The sequence below is a fragment of the Macaca mulatta genome, chromosome 15, assembly GCF_049350105.2.
Source record: "Macaca mulatta isolate MMU2019108-1 chromosome 15, T2T-MMU8v2.0, whole genome shotgun sequence".
NCBI lineage: Eukaryota > Metazoa > Chordata > Mammalia > Primates > Cercopithecidae > Macaca > Macaca mulatta.
Genome location: NC_133420.1, coordinates 125,160,070 through 125,185,965, shown reverse-complemented (window position 1 = coordinate 125,185,965; position 25,896 = coordinate 125,160,070). Strand labels below are relative to the sequence as shown.

Below are 25,896 nucleotides of genomic sequence, written 5' to 3'. Positions count from 1 at the left end.
TAGGTAATACATGCATATGATTTAAAAGTAAGAAAATAAGTATATAGTGAAAAATCTCCCTCTTTCTTTTCCTATCAGCCCATGTCCTCAATCTGGATAACTAATTTTTTTAGTGTGTATTCAAAGTATCATTATATAGACAAAAACAAATAGGAAAAGTATTATGTTCCTTCCATAAAAGATGGTATGCTGTATGTATTTCTGTACCATTATAATTTTATTTTCATTTATTTTTAAGCCTTTACTATTGAGAAATATAAAATGCATTATAAATATGCTCTTGTGAACATTTCTTTCAGAAGTTATTTCTATCCAAAGGCAAGGTCTTGCTCTGTCACCCAGGCTGAGTGGAGTGCATTGGTGTGATCCCAGCTCACTACAGCCTCAACTTTCAGGGCTTAAGTGATCCTGCTACCCCTGCCTCCCAAGTAGCTGGGACTATAGATGCGTGCCACTATGCCTGGCTAATTTTTTTTTTTTTATTTTTGTAGAAATGGCATCTTGCTATGTTGCCCAGGCTGGTCTTGAACTCCTGGTCTCAAGCAATCCTCCTGCCTCAGCCTCCTAAAGTGCTAGGATTACAGGACTGAGCCACTGCACCTGGCCCCTCTCCAACTTTAGTATATGATGTTATACAGCTTTGCAAAGTTGTTATGCCAGTTTGTATTCCTACTAGTAGTGTGCAGATATGTTTAATACTTTGTGTCTTTACCAGTACTTGGTGTTTTCAATCTTTACAATTTTAGCCGTCTTGGGGAGTTTGCAGATATCTCATTTTGGATTTAATTAGCATTTCCCTGGTTACTAATGTGATTGAACAGGTTTTCAGAATTTTATTGTCATGTACACTTCTTTTAAGAATTGCTTGATTCATTCCCCCCGGCTTTTTTTTAACTAAATTGTCTGTAGTTGGCAATGCTTTTTGTTGTTGTTGTTGTTTTGATTTTTTGTAGAGACAAGGTCTCACTATGTTGCTCAGTCTGATCTCAAACTCGTGGACTCAAGCAATCCTCCTGCCTTGGCCTCCCAAAGTACTGGGATTACAGGCATGTGCCACCGCACCCAGCCTGTTTTTTAATTTATATTCTTTATACATTTTGTGTACTATCACATTGTCATTCGTGTATGGTCCCCTAATATAATGATGAATATACTCTTTCTCTCTCTCTCTCTCTCTCTCTCTCTGTGTGTGTGTGTGTGTATGTGTGATTTCTATCTACATCAAAAAGAGCTTATTTGTGGTGTTCAGATATTCTGTATAATCCTTATTTTTTGACTATTGTATATTTGTTTTATGTATGAGATCTCATCTCCTTTGTAACTGGCTTGTCAATTTTCTTGCAGAAATTTTCCTATACGTGCCAAATTTTTGTTACTCTATCTAATGATTAATGAATGTAATCTGGTTAAAATCTCCCAGAGTAGGGAGGGGGAGTCGGGAAGTCTCCCACTGCGTGTGTAGATTTATCAATTTCTCCATGTAATTTTGTCAGCTTTTGTTTTATGTATTTTAGATTGTCATTCAAAATATGAATTATATTTTCCTGGAGTACTGGTCTTTTTGCTATTACATGGTACTGAAATTTTTGCTTAAAAGCTTAGGAGTCTGTAATCGCAACACAGTTTCTGTCTATTTTATTAGAATCGTTTGGCAAAATGCATTTTAGTATAACTGAAATCTAAAAATTACAGGCTTAAACACCTCAGAGTTTATTCTATCAAGCAAAAGAACTCTGAAAGTATTCATTCATGGCCTGGTGTCTTCACAAACTCATACACTGTTTTTTTCTGTTCTGTATGTCATTCTCATTTTGTGATTTTCAACCTCACATTACTTGATGGTTCCCGAGATTGGCTGGGGTGGCATTAACTGAGTCAGCGTTCCAGGCCAGCAGCATAGGGAGGTTGGGGAGGAAAGGGGCACTCACACCTTCTCCTTTAAAAAATGCCTTCTCAGAAGTATCACCTGTATCTTTGTGGCCAAAGCATAGTTTCCTGATTACATTTAAGGTAGGCTGGGAAAAGAGAGTCTTAGTGTACCCAGCTAAGAATTCATGTTCTGTTATTAGGGAAGAAAGGATGAGTGAATGTTGGAAGACAGCTAGCTATCACTGTCACATCTCCTAAATACAAAAGCCAAAATTTATTTGTCCTTTGCTTTTTTCATCCATCTTGGCATTCAGCCCCATCAACTAATCCCCACATACATTCTAAGACGTTACTGTCTCCTGACTCTGTCTGATTTCTCAGTTTTTATTGCTGACACCTCTTCAATACTGGTAATTGTTTCAGATTATTTTCTTTACATTCTCCTTTATCAGGTGTCCTCTCAAGCAGTCTTATTTACTCAGATGATTTTAGTTATTAATTATCTACTGGTGACTTCCAAATCTTTATCTTCACTCTAGGCCTCTGCCTAACTTCCTGCCTAACTTCCTTCCTGTTAATTACAGGGATTAAACAAGCCTGCCTACATGTTTAATCCCTGTAATCTCAATATGTGCAAAACGTAAGTGATTTTATCTGGTTCCCTTTCTCCAACCTTTTCCCATTCATCATCTCTACTTCAGTATATGACACCATAATCTCAGAGTATACAAAACGAATAATTGAGAATTTCACTTTAGTCCCTCCTTTTTCTTACTGCATCTATCAATTCTAATTACTATCTACACCAATTTCTTTTTCTATATTCCTGTTAAATAATATTTTCCCCCCAACTTAGGTGTTTTATTCTTTCACATGAAATATTGCCTGGACTTCCACTCTTGCTCATTCAAATGTATTCTCCATGCCATTTCTTGATAGTCTTTTTTTTATTTTTTATTTTAAGCTCTAGGGTACATGTGCGGGTTTGTTGCACAGGTAAACATGTGTCATGATGGTTTGCTGCACCTATCAACCCATCACCTAGGTATTAAGCCCAGCATGCATTAGCTCTTTTCCCTAATGCTCTCCCACCCCCCACCCTTCCCTGATAGGCCCCAGTGAGTGTTGTTCCCCACCCTGTGTCCGTGTGTTCAGCTCCCACTTATAAGTGAGAACATCAAGTGTTTGGTTTTCTGTTCCTGCATTAGTTTGCTGAGGATAATGGCTTCCAGCTCCCTGCATATCCCTGCAAAGGACATGATCTCATTCCTTTTTACGGCTGCATAGTATTCCATGATGCATATATGCCACATTTTCTTTATCCAGTCTATCATTGATGGGCATTTGGGTTGATTCCATGTCTTTGCTATTGTGAATAGTGCCACAATGAACATATGCATGCATTTATCTTTATAATAGAATGATTTATATTTCTTTGGGTATATAACCAGTAATGGGATTGCTGAGTCAAATTCCACTTCTAAATCTTTGAGGAATCACCACACTGTCTTACACAATGGTTGAACTAATTTACATTCCCACCAACAGTGTAAAAGCGTTCCTATTTCTCCACAACCTCACCAGCATCTTCTTGGCAGTTTTAAACACAAATTTAATCATCTTTTCTCATAAACACCTTTCCTTCACTGCATACAGACCTCTCATTATGCAGACTAATTTGTAGTTCCCTGAATTTATCATGTATTTTCCTGTCTTTATACCTTTGCTCATGCTGCTCCCTTCTAAAAATCACTTTACCCTACTCTGCTTGCATTAAACATGTCATCTCCCAAGACTAAGCTTAAGTTTCATCAACTCTACAGAACTTAGTCTTACACTCCATGTAGAATTTTCTTCTATTTGGGGTCATGCTATACTTTGCACATCTCTTATACCCTTTATAATCTCTGAGACAATTGTTGTAAGTTCTTTGATGTCTTGAAGCATATTGTGTAAAGTTGTGAAGATGTTCACAACATAAAGTTCTGAACATCTTGCTTAGTAAATATATGGCAGGTAATTCCTAAGAATTACCTAAGTAATTATGCTTCATAAATGTATGGCAGTTAATTCCTTTTTTATTTTTTTCAGACTTCTTTCTTAACTACCAATGGCAGGTAATTCCTCAGAATTAAGTTTAAGAGAATTTAAACAGAGCCTATTTTATTTTCACTGGATATTGAATTCAATTTTGATAGCTCTTTCCCTTCAGCACTTGAAAAATATGGTGCCACTTCCTTTTGACATCTGTGGTTTTTAATGAGAAATTCACTCTTGTTCAAATTGCCCTTTCCCTACAGGTAATGTGTCATTTCTCTCTGACTGTTTTCAGCTTCTATTCTTGAATTTGGATTTTATAAATCTTACAATGTATCTAGACATGGATTTATTTGAGGTTTTCCTTTTGGAGATTTGGTCAGCTACTTGAATCTATACATTTATGCCTTTTACCAAATTTGGGAGGTTTTCAGCTATTATTTTTTCAAATCTTTTTCCGGTCTCCCATCCTACTTTTTCATTTCTTCTAGGACTGATGAAATGATTGTTGGCTGTTCTGTTATTGTCCCACTGGGTCCCTTAGGCTGAATACAGCCCAAGGGAATTGATGAAACAATCATTTCATCAATTATTTTTTCTATTGTTCAGATACGGATAATTTCTATTTATCTATCTTACAGGTAACTGAGGTAACTGATTGTTTTCTTTGGATCTCCATTCTGCTGTTGAGATCATCCAGTGAGGTTTTTAATTTCATTTATTGTATTTTTTGGTTCTAAAATTTTCATTTTGTTCTTCCTCATACCTTTTATTTCTTTGCTGAGAATTTGTATATTTCTGCTTGTTTCAAGACTATTTACAGCTGCTTGTTGCAACACTTTTAGTTAGCTACTTTAAATCCTTGACAAATAATTCCAACATCTGATTCATCTGAGTGTTGCTATCTGTTGATGCTCTTTTCTCATTTGAGTTGAGATTTTCTTGGTTCTTAAGATGATGAATAATTTTGGCTTTATTTAGGACATTCTAAATATCATGTTATGAGATTCTGTTTTCTCTTTAAATTCTCTATTTTAGCAGTTGTCAACACATTTGGGTTTAGAGTACGTGTCTTGGTCTATTTTTATGGGCTGTAGTTCAAATTCAACTTAAGTATTGAAAGTCTTTGCAGTTCTACTTTGGTCTCCCTCATTTTTGTGCAACCCAGAAGGCAATTTGAAACCTGGACAGTATCCCATACTCTAGTTCAGCCCTGAAAGCTTTTTCTATGTTGATTCTGATTGATTTTATACATGGGCTGCTCATAGGTATGCCCAGGGCATCATACACATCTTTAAAGAACCCCTTTTTATAACTTTCTCCATAGTCCATCCTCCACTCTCTATTGGAAGGAGAAGGTAGGTACTTCTTTGCTGTCATTCACTTAATTTGGGGTAGGGTTAGCCAATACAGTCTATATAATGCCTGCTGGAGAGGCAAGAGGGGTGCTACCTCTCTTTGAGCTAATGCAGTTGGGATGGTTGAGAGAGCTCCACCCCACCATCTTGGAGTCACATTGTTTGGTGAAGAAGGCAAAGGATGCATCTTTTGTAGTTTTCACCTCGAGTATACTGTTGTGCAGTAAAGAATTAACTTTGCCTAAAGAGAGGTTTGGCTTTTGCACTCAGCTCCTGGGAGGTAACCTCTAAATCTTTAGAATGTCTTGCTTGGGCCATGCAAGATGGTATATAATGACAATGTGATTACAGTAGGAGCTTTGGGCCACACTGAATATTCTATGCCAACATGTGGTTTATAGTGGGGTACCTTGGCCATGCAATATCAGCTCCAAAGGGGCTGGAGACTAAGATCAGCCACAATGGGAGTCATTCATGTCCACATGATCACGTCTCAGTAAAAACTCTGGACATCAAGATTCAAGTGAACTTCCCCAGTTGGCAATACTCCATGCATATTATCATCACACATCATCGCTGGGAGAAGTAAGTGCTGTCCATATGACTCCACTGGGAGAAAACCACTGGAAGCTCACACCTGGAACTCTCTTTGACCCTGTGTTAAGCACATCTTTCCTTGGCTGATTTTGATCTGTATCCTTTCATTGTAAAGCCACTGTATAACACCATAGCCATGAGTATAATGGCTTTTCTAATTTCTGTGAGTTCTTCCAGCGAATTATGGAAACTGAGGGTGGTCTTGGGACCCCTGACTTGGAACTGGTGTCAGAAGTACGGGTGATCCTGGGAAATCCCCCTGCTTTCAGTAGGTGTCAGAAGTGAGGGTGTTCTTGGGTACTTCTGAACTTTGCAGGTATGTGTAGTCAAAAGGGCCCATCCTGTAGTGCTGCCCTATTTCAGATTATTTGACTGGAAAATATATGCTTTGGGGAGGCCTTTTTTGTCTGTACTCACTGGTTCTTCCAGGCTGCAAGCTCCTCTAGTGCTCATTTTGCAGTACGTAGGAGCTCCCTCTCTCCCTCCAAGCAGTCCTAGGGAACTCACTACTGTGTTGTTTTTTAAGTCCTTAGGTTCTACTTTCTTTTCTCCACCAGTTAGTCTTCTGATAGATGCTTTATGTATTTTTCTAGATTTTAGGTAATTAGCAGGAGGAATGGGGTGGAATGCACTCTTTTTTTGTTTTGTTTTGTTTTTTAGAACCAGAAGTTTCAATCCTTGCTTTTAACTTGAATGTTTAAGGCATTTACACTTAATGTAATTACTAATGTACTTGAATTTATATATACTACCTTACTATTAGTTTTTATTTTTTAGTTTTTATTCATTTATTTATTTTTTTGAGATGGAGTCTCACTCTGTTGCCCAGGCTGGAGTGCAGTGGTGCAATCTTGGCTCACTGCAAGCTCCGCCTCCCGGGTTCACACCATTCTCCTGCCCCAGCCTCCCGAGTAGTTGGAACTCCAGGCGCCCACCACCACACCCGGCTAATTTTTTTGTATTTTTAGTAGAGACGGGGTTTCACCGTGTTAGCCAGGATGGTCTCGATCTACTGACCTCGTGATCCACCTGCCTCAGCCTCCCAAAGTGCTGAGATTACAGGCGTGAGCCTCCGCGCCCAGCCTTTTTGATTTGAACTACCTATTTTTTCATTGCTTTCTTGACTTTTTATATTACATAATTTTTTACTCTTTAATTTTTTCCTTTGTTTACTTGTTATAATTCTTTAACTATTTATTTGTTACCCTAGATATTAAAACATCCGTCTTGAACTTACTATTTTATCTCCTTAATAATGCTAGGATACTAAAATATTTTAATTCTATTTGCTGCCTCCCACTTTTGCATTATTATTTCCATGAATTTAAATTCTGCATATATTTTAAACCTCCCAGAGAATAGTACTGTTATTGTTTTGCATAGTCAATATTTGCAGTTTTGTAAAGAGGTATTTGAAGAGCTTCTTGAATCCTAAGGGTTGATGTTATTCATAGCCATTACTTTCTTCAAATATTACTTCTTCCCTGCACTCTCCTCTTTAACTTCTCAGACTCTGATAGGTTATACTTTTTTACTATGTCACAAATATTCCTAATGCTCCTGTGGTTTTTTTCTTTAAAAAAAAATCTCTGCTTCAGTTTGGATATTTTCTATTTACTTCTCTTCCATTTCAGAAATTCTGTATTTTGCTGTTAAACCTGTATAAGAACTTCTTAATTTTAGATATTAGATTTTTCAATTTTTGAATTTCCATTTGATTCTTTATTATAAAAACCAATTCTCTAAAGATAGTCATCTTTTCATCTAATTCCCGTTCTCTATGTGACTGTTTCTATTGAATTTTTTCCTTCTCTGATTTTGGATATGTGGTCCTATCTTTTTGTTTGTTTGTTTGTTTGTTTTAAACACCATGTATAAAAAGTTGTAGGCAGGGCTCATACCTGGGAGACTGAAGCAGGCGGATCACTTGAGCTCAAGAGTTCCAGACCAGCCTGGGCAACATGGCAAAACCCATCTCTACAAAAGATAGAGAAATTAGCTGGGCATGGTAGCATAAGCTTGTAGTTCCAGATACTTGCAGGGCTGAGACAGGAGGATTGCTTGAGCCCAGGTCGAGGCTGCAGCGAGCCGTGTTTGTGCCACTGCACTTCAGCCTGGATGACAGAGCAAGACCCTGTCTAAGAAGAAAAAAAAGAAGAAAAGTTGAACAGGATCTGGTCTGGATGGTGTTATCTTTCTCCACAGAGGATTCGTCTTTCCTTATGTCAGCAAAAGGAGGGAAGGGAGAACATGTACATCCAGTCAGGGACAGTGTTGAATCAAGGCTGGGTTGAAGCTCTGCTAAGACTCAGTTTACCTCTGGATAACCTTGGCTACTGAGAATCTTCAGCTGAGAGTCCTTTTGTCCTCTAAAGACCCTCCTCCTGATAGATGCCCAACTATTTTCTTAACAGATACCAGACTTTTGCTTTGCTCTTCAAAGAGCAAAGGCTGTTTGCTTACAGTTTTAGTCTTCTGCCCTATATACCCTAGAATTCAGTAAATATCCTGAGGGGAAAATGGCCATGTGTTTGAGTTATGTTAGTTTCTGTGTTAACCAGCTGCAGCCTTCCACTGCATTCTCCAGTAGACAGGACAAAACGAGAATCCAGCTTTTGTCCACACCCAGAATTGGTAAATGCTCCCACTGTCCAAGTGACTGAATAAGTCAGCTTCAATCTTCAGTATTCTCTCCTCTCCAGTCTTAGCCCCTATATTTCTTGTTACCTCAGCAGCTTTCCAGTGCTTTGAAACAGATGATTTCAAGTATTGCATCTGGCATTTACAGTTCATTCTTGAAAGAAGCACTGGACTGCCAAGCTATTGCATCCCATCTGGAAATGGCAGTGCCAAAAAAGAGCCCTCCCCTTCATACACCACACAGTTTACCATTTAAAGTGTACCATGTATTGATTTTTAGTATATTCACTCAGTTATACAACCATCATTATAGTCAATTTTAGACATTTTCTTTATCATCCTGATGGGTGTGAGGTAGTATTTGTAGTTTTAATTTGCATGTCCCTACTGATTAATGATGTTGAGCATCTTTTCATATGCTTGTTGACTATGTGTATATCTTCCTTGTAGAAATGTCTATTTAAGCTTTTTACCCATTTTTAAAATTATGTTGTTCATTGTCGTTGAGTTGTAGAGGTTCTTTATAGTATATTGTATATCACATACACTATGGAATACTTTGCAGCCATAAAAAAGGATGAGTTCATGTCCTTTGTAGGGATATAGATGAAGCTGGAAACCATCATTTTCAGCAAACTATCACAGGGACAAAAAACCAAACACCACATGTTCTCACTCATAGGTGGGAATTGAACAATGAGATCACTTGGACACAGGAAGGGGAACATCACAGACCGGGGCCTGTTGTGGGGTGGGGGGAGTGGGGAGGGATAGCATTAGGAGATATACCTAATGTAAATGATGAGTTAATGGGTGCAGCACACCAACATGGCACATGTATACATGTGTAACAAACCTGCATGTTGTGCATATGTACCCTAGAACTTAAAGTATAATTTTAAAAAAATAGTTAAACTAAGCTAAATGTAGAATAAAAGATATTCTAGACCTGCTCTAGAAATAAAAAAATAAAAAATAAGGTCCTGTCTTGTTTCCATTCTGTAATCTTGATCCTTCACATTAAAAGGGTTTTTTTTTTTTTTTTTTTTTTTTTTCCCACAGGAATCAGTGTCATTCAAGGACGTAACTGTAGACTTCAGTAGGGATGAGTGGCAACAATTAGACCTTGCTCAGAAAAGCCTGTACAGAGAAGTGATGCTGGAAAACTATTTCAACTTGATCTCAGTGGGTAAGCGCAGCTCTGCTGGGTACACAGTAGACAGCACCTAATTGAGTATATATTTTTTTCTCAGTAGAATTGCGAAGTCTGTTTTCTGAGGTATGTGGGACTTCTAAAGACTGCAGGACATCTAAAGTGTGTAATGGTTTTGTCCTTATTTTGTCCCATGTTCTTAATAATCTCTTTTGGGTCGTGTGAATATTCCTCTGTTCCCAGTGAACTTTTTTGGAAAACAAATAGAATGCTTCATTGTATGGCCTCTGAAACCAAGTCCTCTATCATCTCCTGTTAACAGGATGTCAAGTTCCCAAACCAGAAGTCATCTTCAGCTTGGAACAAGAAGAGCCATGTATGTTGGATGGTGAGATCTCCGGTCAGAGCCATCCAGGTGAGAAGGGAACCAAGAGCATGGCGGACAGTATGACTCAGCTGTATTTGTACTGGGAGAGGCTGTGCACAACTTTGCACAACTTTGCTGTGTCATTAATATGACTTTTAGAACTGCTTGGATAGAGCAGTTATTAGACAAGGACCCTTGGATATCTAAATGCTAACCCCACTTAAAATCCCTTCTCATATCAATGCCTTCTTCTTTGCTTGGCTTTTTAGGAGGGAATGTGCTACAATTACTGGTTATTTGGATCATGTCACACCCTACTTTCTAGGGTCCTGCTTTCTTGCTTTTTTCTCTCTTTCCCTAGAAAAGTTTTATTCTTTCTACCTCCATCAGCGTCTTAGATCATTTCCTTATGCATTCAAATACTTATAGATCTACCTTCTTAAAAAATTACTGTGCATTACAACTTCAGTTCCTGCTGTTTCTTCTCATTTTGTCTCTTTCCCCTAAGTACCTCAGAATTGTCATCTAGAGATGGGCTTATCTGAAGTCCCCCCATGCCTCTTCTCTAACTGTTGATTTTGAGGGTACCATTGACATTTTATTCCTACTTGGCTAGTGCAACACAACACCGACTTGATCTTTCTAATTTATTTATTTTCATATCTTACAAAAAGTTTTTTTAATCTCATGTACAGGTATATCCTGTACAGAAGATTGAGTTAATAATTATAGCCTTAGTTTTTAGTCAATATCATCATCAGTGTGTTTAAGGCTCTCCTCTTATTTTATTTATTCTTTTTAATCCTCAGTCTCCATACTCATTTTTATCCTTCCAAGAGGCAACTGTTCTAATATATTTAACATGTTTTGCCATTTATGCTTAAATTTGTGGGATATTTGTAAAATCTGAGTTGTTAGCATTGTTAATTTGTAGAAATGGTAGGTACTATATTATATATCCTACTCAGTTTTTTTTTCTCAAATTGGTCCATGTTGCAATGCATTTTTCTAATTTCTACATATCGTTCTGTAGTGCACATATATACCACATTTTACTTGTCCAGTTTTTCAGCTACTACAAACAGTACCGCAATACGTTTCTTCATGAATTATTCTTATTGGAAATGAGAATTTTTTTTTTTTTCCTTTTTTTTTTTTTTTTCTGAGATGGAGTCTTACTCTGACCCCCAGGCTGGAGTGCAGTGGCGCAATCTCGGCTCACTGCAAGCTCCGCCTCCCGGGTTCATACCATTCTCCTGCCTTAGCCTCCCGAGTAGCTGGGACTACAGGCGCCGCCACCACGCCTGGCTAATTTTTTGTATTTTTAGTAGAGATGGGGTTTCACCGTGTTCACCAGGATGGTCTTGATCTACTGACCTCGTGATCCGCCCGCCTCGGCCTCCCAAAGTGCTGGGATTACAGGCGTGAGCCACCGCGTCTGGCCAGAAATGAGGCTTTCTTAAGGAAGAGGAGTGGGATTGCTTTATCATTGGGCATACTAATACTTAATATGATGAGGTATAAGCACATTATTTTCCAGATTGGCTGTGTCACTCTGTAGTCCCTGGAACTTTGTACAAGGGTATTAGGTTTCCCACATCCCTATCCATACCTAGTGTTATCCAAATTTTTAATAATTTGGCTAATCTGATGGGTTTTAATTTCTAATTATTATTTAATTTATATTTCCTAATAAAATACTTTGAACATCTCATTCTGTATCCTTCATTTTTGATGTTCAACTGCTGACATTTTCTTTTTTTTTTTTTTTTTATACAGAGTCTCGCTCTGTTGCCCAGCCTGTTGTGCAGTGGTGCAGTCTCGGCTCACTGCAAGCTCTGCCTCCTGGGTGCACGCCATTCTCCTGCCTCAGCCTCCCGAGTAGCTGGGACTACAGGCGCCCGCCACCACGCCCGGCTAATTTTTTGTATTTTTAGTAGAGACGGAGTTTCACCGTGTTAGCCAGGATGGTCTCGATCTCCTGACCTTGTGATTCGCCCCCCCTCGGCCTCCCAAAGTGCTGGGATTACAGGCGTGAGCCACCGCACCCAGCCTCAACTGCTGACATTTTCTAAGCCTCACCCCTCTCTCTTTTTTTCTCCCCACACCTGGACAAACTGAGAAAAAAAGCCCATGTATTCTCTCCATTGGTGCTGGGAAATTCCAACTACATAAGAGAATCGTTAGCCTAGCCCCACCACCCCTGCTATAAACCCTAAGACAGTCCTTTCCTTGCTCACTCTAGCCCCATCTGGACCTGCTTGGAGCTGTCCCCAGAAAGCCTCATTATGTGAGTAATGAGTCTTTTTATACCCTCTTATTGTGTGTGTCTCATCATCACTCTTGACATCTGAACCAAGTTTGGGTGGGGTCCATTTCTCCTTGCAGGTCATTTACAGCTGGGGCAGTGAGCAGGATGTCAAGGCAATGATCACCCCCACAGGGGTCTTTCTTCTCTTCCCAACTGGTTATACTACCTGCTGGCAAGTATGCACTTTGCCTCTGTCCTATACATAACTAACCTACATTAGAAGTTATCATGGACATTTAGAGGCAGGTGTAAGGACTTTGGGTCCTCCTTAAAGTTGCCCAGGGCCATGTGTCTCAGCCCAGACCTATCTATGTCTCAGATTATGTGTCTCAGCTGCAGCATAAGCTCTGAGTGATAACTGGCTCATGGGAACAACTTTTACTCTAAAACTGTTATTTGTGTGTCTCAGTCAGGCGTTGGCCCTGTTGTATACAGCACTCAGGGGAAAGACCAATACTGTCTGCATATAAGGGTCTGGCTGTTTGTGTGAAGGAAGACAAGATACAATGTAGCATGCCAAAAGCAGGTGGCTTGCCTTTCAAAATGTTGGCATCTTCTCTTGGGTTTTTTACTTTTCCCTCTAATCTGTCTTCTCAGATAATTCAAAATATCATCTTGGAGTTTTTTACTTTTCCCTCTAATCCATCTCTCAGATAATTGATTCTGCTTTTCTAGTTATTTTTCTCATTTAGAAAAGCCTCTTTCTCACCTCCCAGTCATATCACCTACAACCATGTCTATATTTTCTCATGTCTCAATTATTCTAATCCTATTTGTGATAATCCCATTTTTTCTTTTTCACTATTTCATCTCAGATGCTGCTGATAGATTTCACTACTTAAAACATTGTGTGCTGTGTTTATCCTGTCACAGCTACATGGAACAAAACTAAAGTTACTACTTAATATCTAACATGTGACAGATTCTCCTCTCAGTAGGTTTGTAAGCTAGAGAAAGAATATGGCCTCCTATCTGCAATTCACATTTGTGCCTGTTTTCCATAACCATTTCTACCCCATGCTATTCTTTCATTCTCCCTCTTCATTGAGCCCTTTGATTATTATGTTATCTATCTGCGTATTCAAATAATACACGTATTTTGGCTGGGCACAGTGGTTCATGCCTGTAATCCCAGCACTTTGGGAGGCCGAGGTGGGTGGACCACCTGAGGTCAGGAGTTTGAGACCAATATGGCCAACATGGCGAAACCCCATCTCTACTAAAAGTGCGAAAATTAGCCAGGCGAGGTGGCAGGTGCCTATAATCCCAGCTACTCAGGAGGCTGAGGCAGGAGAATCACTTGAACCCGGGAGATGGAGGTTGCAGTGAGCCGAGATGACGCCACTGCACTCCAGCCTGGGTGACAAGAACGACACTCCGTCTCAAAAAACAAAGCAAAAAAAGGCTTGGCGTGGGGGCTCATGCCTGTAATCCCAGCACTTTGGGAGGCCCAGGCAGGCGGATCACAAGGTCAGGAGATTGAGACCATCCTGGCTACACGGTGAAACCCCGTCTCTACTAAAAATACAAAAAAAGAAAAAAAAATTAGCCGGACATAGTGGCAGGCGCCTGAAGTCCCAGCTACTCAGGAGGCTGAGGCAGGAGAATGGTGTGAACCCGGGAGGCGGAGCTTGCAGTGAGCTGAGAGCCCGCCACTGCACTCCAGCCTGGGTGACAGAGTGAGACTCCATCTCAATAATAATAATAATAATACACATATTTTGTGCTCAGCTTTCACTTACTCCTTGAATTGGACCTATTCAGAGAAACCTACATTAAATTATGTGATAACTGAGTATTTTACCCTTGTACATTAAAAAGCAAAGTTTCTGTACAAAATAGTGAAATTAAACTCCTGAATTTGTGTTATAAGAAGAGGAGGTCGTTTTGCTCTATTTCAGAAAGACTTTAAAATTTTTCTTCTAGGAGCAATTCAAAGGGCTAGAAAAACTAATTCGAAAGAGAGAGTAACTGCATGAAATCTTGAAAATTTCAATCTTTGTGCATTACACATTTGTTAACATGCACATCTATGCCAATTCAAATATAAATATGAGCGGTTCAAAGTATCTTTTTGTTGTTTATTTTTAAGTTAAAAGAGAGCCTCTCTGGAGTTGTGGTGAAATTTGAAATTAGCGTTTAAAGCAGAGAACCCCAAATGATTAATGAAGAACAATGAATTTTGAATAGAAACAAAAGATCAGAAAAAGGAAGCTTAAATGGAGAAAATGAAAAGACTGTATGTCTGGGTTCATTGATAAAATAGACTGCAGTGACTAATGGAAAGATGTGTGTTAGTCCCTTTTCTGTGGCCATAACACTGGGCAACTCTGTTTCCATGGCTGTTCAGGAGGAAAGTTTCTAGAAAGTCATTGTACCACCATCCCCTAGGGCAAGGGCTGACAATTTTTTGTAAAGGCACAAAAGTGAATAGGCTCTGTGGACCATATGGCTGCTGTCACAATGACTCATTTCTGCAGTTGTAGCCCCAAAGCAGCTATAGACAATGCATCAATGAATGGGTGTGGCTGTGTTTCAATAAAAACTTTATGGACACTGAAATTTGAATTTCATATAATTTTCACATGTTGTGAAGTAGTATTCTTCTTTCAATTAATTTTTTGACCATTTAAAAATGTAAAAGCCATTGTTAGCTTTTGGGTAGAGGCCTGGATTTGGCCCAAGGGCTTCACTGTTCCGACCTCTGCCCTAGGGCATTGCCAGCTTCATAGAACTGGGTGCTGCCAAGTGAGAATATACTGGTGGGAAAAGAAGAGGTTTGTGGGAGACAAACCCACTTTCTTAAGACATTGGCCTTATCACTCCCACTGATTAGTGAAAAAGAGTTACTCAGTCCCACCTAGTGACAAATGAAGCTGGACAAACCTAGTATTGTGAGGCAGCCATGTGCTTGGCTACAAGCTTAATATTGTGAAGGAAAGGCACAGGTTTGATGAACAGCTTTCAGTCTCCTCCTCTGATGTCTGGTTCTTTCCTGTTATGTCTTCTACCAGATGCATTTATCACATCAGTACCCCAAACCAGGGATGAGGAATTCAACTATAGGCCAGACACGGTGGCTCATACCTGTAAACCCAGCACCTTGGGAGGCTGAGGTGGGCAGATCACTTGAGGTCAGGAGTTTGAGACCACCCTGGCCAACATGGTGAAACCCCACCTCTACCGAAAATACAAAAATTTGTATTTTTACAAATACATGTATGGTGGCACATGCCTGTAGTCCCAGCTACTCATGTGGCTAAGGCAGGAGAATTGCTTGAACCCGGAAGGTGGAGGTTGCAGTGAGCTGAGATCTTGCCATTGCACTCCAGCCACTCCAGCCTGGGTGATAGAGTGAGACTCCACCTCAAAAGAAAATAGACCAATTGTTACATAGAGTTGATTCAAGGCAAACACAGAGAAATGAGAGAGGCTATATAAATCTAACAAATGTATATAAATTTTACTGTTTGGCCAAGTTAGGATTACTAAGATATTGTAATTTTACTATAAACATAAACACATTGGTATTTAGGGCACAGTGGATCATAGGGAAAAGAGAAAACAGGAAGATTGTGAGGATTTACGGATTAAGGATAAGAATCTAGACTCAGAAATACTTCTTTTCACAGAGTTTGTCACTTCGTTCTCCTGACACCTCACTCACCATGTAGTTCTACTACATTTGCACTGAATTGGAATCTCTTCTTCCCCAGTTACTAAACATTTGATTTGGGCAAATTACTAAACTCTTCTATGGCTTAGTGTCCTCATCTGTAAACTAGAAACAATAATAATACCAACAGCAAAGGGTTGCGATAAAGTGCTTTTTGTTTTTGTTTTTAAGAGACAGGGTCTCGGCTTGGCCTGCTGGCTCACGCCTGTAATCCCAACACTTTGGGAGGCCGAGGTGGACAGATACTTGAGGTCAGGAGTTCAAGACCAGCCTGGCCAACATGGTGAATCCCTGTCTCTACTAAAAATACAAAAATTAGCCAGGCCTGGTGGCACGTGCCTATAGTTCCAGCCACTCATGAGGCTGAGGCATGAGAATCCCTTGAACTCAGGAAGTGGAGGTTGCAGTGAGCTCCGATCACGCCATTACACTCTAGCCTGAGCAACAGAGTGAGACTCTGTCTTAAAAAAGAAAAAAAAAAAAGAGAGAGAGAGACAGGGTCCCACTCTGTCACTCAGGCTGGAGTGTAATGGTGCAATCAGAGCTCACTGCAGCTTCAAACACCGGGGCTCAAGTGATCCTCCTGCTTCAGCCTCCTGAGTAGCTGGGACTATAGGCATGTGTCACTAGGTCCACCTAATTTTTTTTTTTTTTTCTGTAGAGATGGGGGTCTCACTATGTTGCCCAGGCAGGTCTCAAACTCCTGCGCTCAAGCAGTCCTTTCATCTCAGCCTCCTACAGTGCTGGGATTACAGGCATGAACCACCACACCTGGCTATGATAAAGTATAAGTGAATTAATATAGAACTTAGAACAGCACATCTAAATGATATTGTTTATCATGTCATAAATGTAATGTATTAATGTTATTACTCTACATCATTGTATTACATATTATATACAAATGAGTTATTATACCTATATATTTATATATATTTAAAATACTTATGTACATTTGTTATATTTATATCGCCTCTCTCATTTCTCTGTGTTTGCCTTGAATCAACTGTTTTTGGGTTTTTTTGGGTTTTTTTTGGAGGTGGAGTTTCACTCTTGTTGCCCAGGCTGGAGTGCAATGGCGAGATCTCGGCTCGCCGCACCCTCTGCCTCCTGGGTTCAAGTGATTCTCCTGCCTTGGCCTCCCAAGTAGCTGGGATTACAGGCATGCACCACCACGCCTGGCTAATTTTGTATTTTTAGTAGAGATGGGGTTTCTCCATGTTGGTCAGGCTGGTCTCAAACTCCCGACCTCAGGTAATCTGCCTGCTTTGGCCTCCCAAAGTGCTGGGATTACAGGCGTGAGCCACCGCACCTGGCCTGAATCAAAGGTCTATTGTATTTTTATTTATTTATTCATTTATTTTGGAGACAGAGTCTTGCTCTGTCACCCAGAGTAGAGTGCAGTGGTGCAATTTCAGCTCACTGCAACCTCTGCCTTCAAGCCATTATCTTGCCTCAGCCACTTGAGCAGCTGGAATTACAGGCATGTGCCACCATGCTTGGCTAATTTTTACTAGAGACAATATTTTTAGTGTTTTTAGCAGAGACAGAGTTTTGCTATGTTGGCCAGGCTGGTCTCAAACTCCTGGCCTCAAGTGATCTGCCCACCTCAGCCTCCCAAAGTGCTGGGATTACAGGCATGAGCCACCGCACCTGGCCTTATTTTCTGTTCATTGTTCTTTTTGTCAGTCTTATCTTTTCTTTCTTTTTTAGATGGGGACATTGGTTTTGGACCTTTACAACAGAGAATGTCTGAAGAAATTTCTTTCCAGTCTGAGATTAATATTAATCTCTTCAAAAGAGATGACCCATATTCCATTTTAGAAGAAGTGTGGAAAGATGATGAACACACAAGAAAATGTGGAGAAAACCAGAACAAACTTTTAAGTCATGTTGCCTTCATTAACAAGAAAACACTAGCTAACGACAGGGTCTGTGAATATAAGGACATTGGGGAAATAGTTCATGTAAACACACACCTGGTTTCCTCAAGAAAAAGACTTCATAACTGTAACTCATTTGGAAAGAATTTGGAGCCTATTGTAACCTTATATAATAGAAACAATGCAACAGAAAATTCTGATAAGACTATTGGAGATGGTGATATTTTCACTCATATGAATTCTCATACAGAAGTGACGGCTTGTGAATGTAATCAGTGTAGGAAATCTCTGCATCATAAGCAAGCTCTCATTCAACATCAGAAAATTCATACTAGAGAGAGCCTCTATTTGTTTTCTGACTATGTAAATGTTTTCTCCCCGAAGTCACATGCCTTTGCACATGAGAGCGTTTGTACTGAAGAAAAGCAGCATGAATGCCATGAACGTGAGGCAGTCTTCACTCAGAAGTCCCAGCTTGATGGCCGTCAGAGGGTTTATGCAGGAATATGCACTGAATATGAGAAGGATTTTTCCCTCAAGTCAAACCATCAGAAAACTCCTGAGGGGAATTACTATAAATGCAGTGACTATGGAAGAGCCTTTATCCAGAAGTCAGATCTGTTCAGATGCCAGAGAATTCATTCTGGAGAAAAACCCTATGAGTACAGTGAATGTGAGAAAAACCTCTCTCAGAATTCAAACCTTAATATACATAAAAAAATTCATACTAGAGAGAAACACTTTGAATGTACTGAATGTGGAAAAGCTTTCACAAGGAAATCAACACTAAGTATGCATCAGAAAATCCATACAGGAGAAAAACCTTATGTATGTACTGAATGTGGGAAGGCCTTTATCCGGAAGTCACATTTTATCACACATGAAAGAATTCATACTGGAGAAAAACCCTATGAATGCAGTGACTGTGGAAAATCCTTTATTAAAAAATCACAACTCCATGTGCATCGGCGAATTCACACAGGAGAGAATCCCTTTATATGTTCAGAATGTGGGAAGGTCTTCACTCACAAGACAAATCTCATTATACACCAGAAAATCCACACAGGAGAAAGACCCTATATATGTACTGTATGTGGTAAGGCCTTTACTGACAGGTCAAATCTCATTAAGCACCAAAAAATTCATACTGGAGAGAAACCTTATAAATGCAGCGACTGTGGAAAATCATTCACCTGGAAGTCACGGCTCAGGATACATCAGAAGTGTCATACTGGAGAGAGACATTATGAATGCAGTGAATGTGGGAAAGCCTTCATTCAGAAGTCAACACTAAGTATGCACCAGAGAATTCATAGAGGGGAAAAGCCATATGTTTGCACTGAATGTGGTAAGGCCTTCTTCCACAAATCCCATTTTATTACACATGAGAGAATTCATACTGGAGAGAAACCCTATGAATGCAGTATTTGTGGGAAATCCTTCACTAAGAAATCACAACTCCATGTACATCAGCAGATTCACACAGGAGAGAAACCCTATAGATGTGCTGAGTGTGGAAAGGCTTTTACTGACAGATCAAATCTTTTTACACACCAGAAAATTCACACTGGAGAGAAACCTTATAAATGTAGTGATTGTGGGAAAGCCTTCACTCGGAAGTCCGGTCTCCACATACATCAGCAATCCCATACTGGAGAAAGGCATTATGAGTGCAGTGAATGTGGGAAAGCCTTTGCAAGAAAATCAACACTAATTATGCATCAGAGAATTCATACTGGAGAGAAACCCTATATTTGTACTGAATGTGGGAAATCCTTCATCCAGAAGTCACACTTAAATAGACACAGGAGAATTCATACTGGAGAGAAACCCTATGAATGCAGTGACTGTGGGAAGTCTTTCATTAAGAAATCACAACTCCATGAGCATCATCGAATTCACACAGGAGAGAAACCATATATATGTGCTGAGTGTGGAAAGGCCTTCACCATCAGATCAAATCTTATTAAACACCAGAAAATTCATACTAAACAGAAACCCTATAAGTGCAGTGACTTGAGGAAAGCCTTAAACTGGAAGCCACAACTCAGTATGCCTCAGAAATCTGACACTGGGGAGGTAGAGTGCTCAATGCTACAATTATGGTGTGGGGACTCAGGAGGTGACCAAGGCCAACTTTCTTCTGTCTAGTTAGAATTATGAACATCTGGATCATACAGCCGATGTGCAGTTATGCATATGGGGAGACACTTTTGAGAGTGTTTAAGCATTGTATAGTGGCCATCTTTGGTTATTTGATATTGGTATTGTCAAGCTCCTGCAAATAATAGTAAATGTGCAAGGAGATGATTTGCAGTCTTTCTTGTTTCACTTTTTGAGCAAACAGTTTTATCAATTCAGGGCTGTTGAGTTTTTCATGTTCTGGGTACCAAAACTATTCAATATTGACCCCAAAAAATTCATTAATGAGTAGAGTGATAAGATAATTTTACATTGTCTAAGCAGCCTAAGGACACTGAGATCAAGGCTAAAGGAGGGCAGTTCAGGTCTATAATGAAAATGGATCAGCAGTTTTTGTGAAAACACTAAAGACAGAAAGGAAGGACTCTACTTTTTTAAAATTTTCTTTGGGAAGTCACCATTATATATTGTTATATCTGTTGGCGTATGCTGGGGCAGAAGTTAGCCAAGAGGTCTGAAATTACTCTTTGCCTATTTCTCAAAAGTCTATTTCCCCAGTGATGTAAGCAACAGCGCCCTAACTACTTATTACCTTAGAACTAGTGCTAAGATCATGGAACTTAGCTACAGGGACCCAGATCTAGATAGCAGCACTTTAGATCCTCAGCTTTGACCACAGAAACGTGCACTTTTTTGATGTTGTTGTTACCAACTCCTGTTTGAAAAATAGGACAAATTAAGAAAATGGATATCAAATCCTAAAATCTTTCCCACTAATTTTGTTAGTACATTCTCTACATGTTTGTTACTTGCTAGATTACCATTTACTTAGAAGATAAAATGTAGTTGAACATTTGGAAGGCTTCTCCTTTTATCTCCTCACAGTCTCTACAAACTAATCTTAATTTTGTTTTTCAGATTCTCTGTATTTGAGTAGACTTCTTTTCTTCTATCAAATACTAAAAGAAGTGTGTTGTGATTTTACAAATAATTGTGAATTTGTCTCCTTTAGAGCTACTAATTTTTGCTTTATATTTTTTGTCTTTGATTTTACATACAATTTAGAATTGTTATAATCTTCCTTGTTAATTGACACATTATCATTACTAGATGTTTATTTTTATCTCTAGTAATTTTTGCCTTAAATGTACTATGTCAGATACTAATATAATACACATACGGATCAAAAGCTAATGTAAATTAGTACTAACAACATTTCTGGACAAGGGGAGAAGTTATAACCTTAATTTCATTTATTTGTCTCTCATATGGTATTGATGTTGTATATCTGGATTCTGTATATGGTGAACATAGCCAATCATTATTTGAGTCAATAGCCATTTAAATTAACCCACATATTTATCATTTTAATTACTGTTTTATTTTTCCTGTCCTTTAAGTTTTCCTCTAGAATTATTTTGCTTGTTACTGAAGAACACCCTTTAGTATTACTTTTACTGTGAGTTTGCTGGTGACAAATTGTTCTTTGTTGGCAGTGTTTTATTTTGCCTTCATTTTTGAGGGATATTTTTACTGAATATAGAATTCTAAGTTGAAAGTTGTTTTCTGTTAGTATTTTGATGATATTTTATTTTGGTCTGTCTTTTATCGTTTTATTGAGAAGTAAGCTTTATATAATTACCTTTGCAGGCAATCTGCTTTTCTGTCTCCTTTGAAATTTATCTATTTGCCTTTGTTTTTTAACAGTTGCACATTGATATGCCTAGGTGTATTTATCTTCCTTGGGGTTTATAATATTTTTTAAATCTGTGGCTTAGTGGTTTTGGTGTGTGTGTGTGCGCATGTGCACACACGTGCATTTGGGGAAATTCCTAGCTATTATCGATTCAAATTATGCATCTGCCTCATTCTCTTTCTCTGTTTCTTTTAGGGATAGCCTTATTACCTAGATCTCCTGTTGGCCTGTTTTCTAATGGTTATTTTTCTTGAGTTTTGCTGATGTCCTGTGTCCTTATATGGTGATTTTTATATCACTTGCCAGACAATATATATTAAAATTGTAGAGGTAATAAGATGGTCTGGATAATATCTTCTTCCAGAGAGGATTTGCCATAGCTTCTAACATAGCTTCTTAGGCTAGGATCAGTAGTAATCCCTGATTGCCTTTATGCAGTCATGTATTAAGATTATTTGAAACTGGTCTTGAGTCTCTGGAAGACTCATCTTATTATATGTTCAGAATGTGAACATATAAACCTTATTTCTAGGATACTTTTAGGACTTAGGAGTTTGGCAGGTACGTCAGGCCCCTCCTCTTTGGAAAGACTTGAATTCTAGTATTTCTTCTTCGGTCACTTGAATTTGTCAAAAATTCTCTCCAGCCTCTCTTGCCCAGTATTTGCCTTCAGAATTAGCAAATACCTCTTGGTAATAAACAGTTTCAGACATTATGTCCCAAATTTCAGACATTATGTCTTATCTCCAATTTTATTCCTGCAATTTCTCATTGCCGTGGTAGCTTTCTTTATGCCTTCAGAAAATTAAATGTGTTTAATATTTTCATCCACCTTTTTTAGTTCTCAGAGGAAGTACTAGTCTGTACCACTTGCTCTGCCACTGGCAGATGTTTTCAATTTGTTGAGATAGCTATTTATATTTAAGAAGTATCAAGACCAAAACTATGTTTTCTTACTTTCCAAAATTACTGACTTGTAAATGAAAATGCTTAGATGTGCAGCATTACTTTTTCCAATCTTTTGTTGCTAAAAGTCTTAAGGCATTCACTCATTTGTTAAAACCTTTACAAACTTTGATACATAAGAGAAAATTACCTCTGGTGGTTTCAAATTTTATTTTGGTAGCTGCCAAATTTAGCAAATGGAAGAGATTCACTAAAAGCTTCTCAGATGTCTTTTTTAATACTATGGTTTTTCCTTTGTATAATTAATAGAAAATGGGGTTAATGAAGCCTGGTATAGAGTCCAGGGTTTGAAAAATTAACTTAGGAGGATTACCGAGATAGTGATTCTTAACCTTTATTCTCGAGCACATTTTAAAAAATAGAATGTTACACTCCCAAGAAAAAGAAAAAACTATAAAAGAGCTACTTGACCTTTTGTCAACAAAGTATTAATCTGTAGAGGAAAGAAAGACTTTCTTCTGTGGGATTTCTTGCATCTCAAGGGGCACTTGTGGACTGATTGAGGAATAAATGGTGGAAAACTGAGCGAATTAGGAGAGCTAAATGTTAAGTAGAATTTAAAGGTCAGTATAGATTGGAGGCATGTGGAATATAGACTTTACTAGGGAGAACACTGTAGGTTTGTATCTCTTCTTTTTTTTTTTTTTTTTTTTTTTTTTGAGACAGAGTCTTGCTCTGTCACCCAGGCTGGAGTGCAATGGCACGCAATCTTGGCTCGCTGCAACCTCCACCTCCTAGGTTTGAGCGATTCTCATGCCTCAGCCTCCCAAGTAGCTGGGATTACAGGCATGCACCACCACGCCCAGCGAATTTTTGTATTTTTAGGAGAGACAGGGTTTCGCCATGTTGGCCAGGCTGGCCATCATGTTGGATGAAGTGATCCACCCACTTCATCCTCTCAAAGTTCTGGGATAACAGGCATGGCTCGGCCAGCCGTTATCTTTTTATGCCAGCACGCTATTATAGTTCATTTGTATTTACAACAAGCTATTTTAAGACAGTTTTACAGTTTAAATATTTTAATAAAAATGCATTTTATTCTATTTTATTAATTTTAATTTTTTTTTAGTGACAGGGTCTCACGCTGTCACCCCAGGTAGAGTTTAGTGGTATGATCATAGTTCACCACAGCCTTGAACTCCTTGGCTCAAGCAACCTTCCTGTCTTATCCTTCCAAGTAGCTCGGGCCATAGGCGTTTGTCAGTACACCTGGCTTTTTTTTTTGTTTTTCTTGAGACAGAGTTTCCGTTCTTGTTGGCCAGGCTGGAGTGCAATGGTGCAACCTTGGCTCACTGCAACCTCTGCCTCCCGGGTTCAGGCGATTCTCCTGCCTCAGCCTCCCAAGTAGCTGGGACTATAGGCATACGCCACTACACCCTGCTAATTTTTTTTTGTATTTTTAGTAGAGACAGGGTTTCACCATGTTGGTCAGGCTGGTCTCGAACTCCTGACCTCAGGTGATTCACCCGCCTCAGCCTCCCAAAGTGCTAGGATTACAGGTGTGAGCTACCGTGCCTGGCCCTTTTTTTTTTTTTTTTTTTTTTTTTTTTTTTTTTTGGTAGAGATGAGGCCTCACTTTGCTTTGTTCCCCAGGCTGGTCTCAAACTCCTGGTTTCAAGCAGTCCTCCCACCTTGGCCTCCCAAGGTACTGGGATTACAGATGTGAGCCACTGCACCTAGCCAAAAATGCATTTTAAATTAATTTTTAAAAAGTGAATCATACTGTGTATTCAGAAAATAAAAGAAAACATACACTCAAACATTTACTTATGCATCAGATAATTCATAGGGGATAATAATTTTCTGTTTGTACTAAATGTGGGTAGGGTTTTCTTTACAAGTCATACTTCATTATATATCAGAAAATGAATGCTGGAGAGAAACTTTATGAATATGATGACTAGGAAGTCTTCCACTGAAAAGTTAGTGACGTGAACATAACTAAATTCACACATGAGAAAAAAATAATAATTCAAATTCCATCATACACTCAAAACACCATTTGGAGAACAAAGCCTGTAAGAACACTAACTGGAAAACACTTCACCTGCAATTTATCAGAAAGTTTCTACCAGAAGGAGACAACGTTAAGAGCAAATGTGGGAGTAGCTTCACACAGAAATCAGTTTTTAGTATTCTTCAGTATTTACACATGAGGGAAACTGTATTTCTTGAAAGTGAGAAAGCCTTTTCACAGAAGTCAGAACGAGTTTTAAATGACTCATACTACAGAGAAGCCCTGTGATTACTGTACATTATATATTGTATATGGAAAAATCTTTGTCCATGAGTCACACCTTACTGTATACCAGACAAGTAATTGATAAAAATACGTTTTGTAAGAATACATCGTTTTATTAAATGCCATAACATTCAAGTAGAAAAGAAGCTCTATTTGGTACATTGGAAAAGGTCTTCCTATAGAAGCAGATTTCATAATAAATATAATTCATTTTGTTTACTGATTTAACTTTAAGCCCATGTCTCAAACCAGTGGAGAAAAACAGACCATGAAACACTTGCCTTTCTTTTTATTAAAATAGTTACATACACACATATGTATATATATATATAACATGGCATAAATGTGACTTTATTTACTTTAGAGACTGTTTCAATCTGTTGCCCAGGCACCCAGGTGGGAGTCCAGTGGCACAATCCTGGCTCACTGCAGCCTCGACCCCCAGGCTCAAGTGATCCTCCTGCTTTAGCCTGTTGAGTAGCTGGGAGTACAGCCACACGCCACCACACCTGCTAATTTTTCTAGTTTTTGTAGAGATGAGGTCTTGCTGTGTTTCCCAGGTCAGTCTCAAACTCCTGGCCTCAAGCAGTCTTCCTGCCTAGCCTCCCAAAGTGCTGAGATTACCGGCGTGAGCCACCATGCCTGACCTAACTAACTTTTATAATGTATTTTATGTCTTCTTGATTTTTGTACTTCCATTCATAGCATTTCCAGGCACTCCAACAGTCTGTCAACAGATAATGCTAATCAACTTGATATTTTTCTCTATATTCACAATCACATACAGTCACATTAATATGTCATCTGTGTCATATATTAGTGTGTGTGACTTCATTGTCATACATAAGAGGGATTGTATACTCATTTTTGCACCTTTTACACTTAACGATTTTTAGCTAGCTGAAAAGACTCCATGGTGTGGACGTACCATAATATTTTGACCATACTGCCATTAGTTA

General features: G+C 38.9%; 1 protein-coding gene across 8 annotated transcripts in view; it reads left to right on the top strand.

Moving 5' to 3' along the window:
- ZNF484 (zinc finger protein 484) overlaps positions 1-20,201 on the top strand; it is a 131,658-nt gene extending 111,457 nt beyond the window's left edge. For 4 of the 8 annotated variants that reach the window (XM_077966475.1, XM_015117310.3, XM_015117315.3 and 1 more), the window contains 4 exons: positions 9,564-9,690; positions 9,977-10,069; positions 12,267-12,311; positions 17,722-20,201. In XM_077966475.1, the coding sequence (XP_077822601.1) occupies positions 9,564-9,690; positions 9,977-10,069; positions 12,267-12,311; positions 17,722-20,042 (2,586 nt within the window). In that variant the 3' untranslated portion in view covers positions 20,043-20,201. The remainder of the gene's footprint in view (positions 1-9,563; positions 9,691-9,976; positions 10,070-12,266; positions 12,312-17,721) is intronic. The other 4 variants (XM_077966476.1, XM_015117311.3, XM_002800208.4 and 1 more) reach the window with 1 other exon arrangement.
- Positions 20,202-25,896: the final 5,695 nt, after the last annotated feature.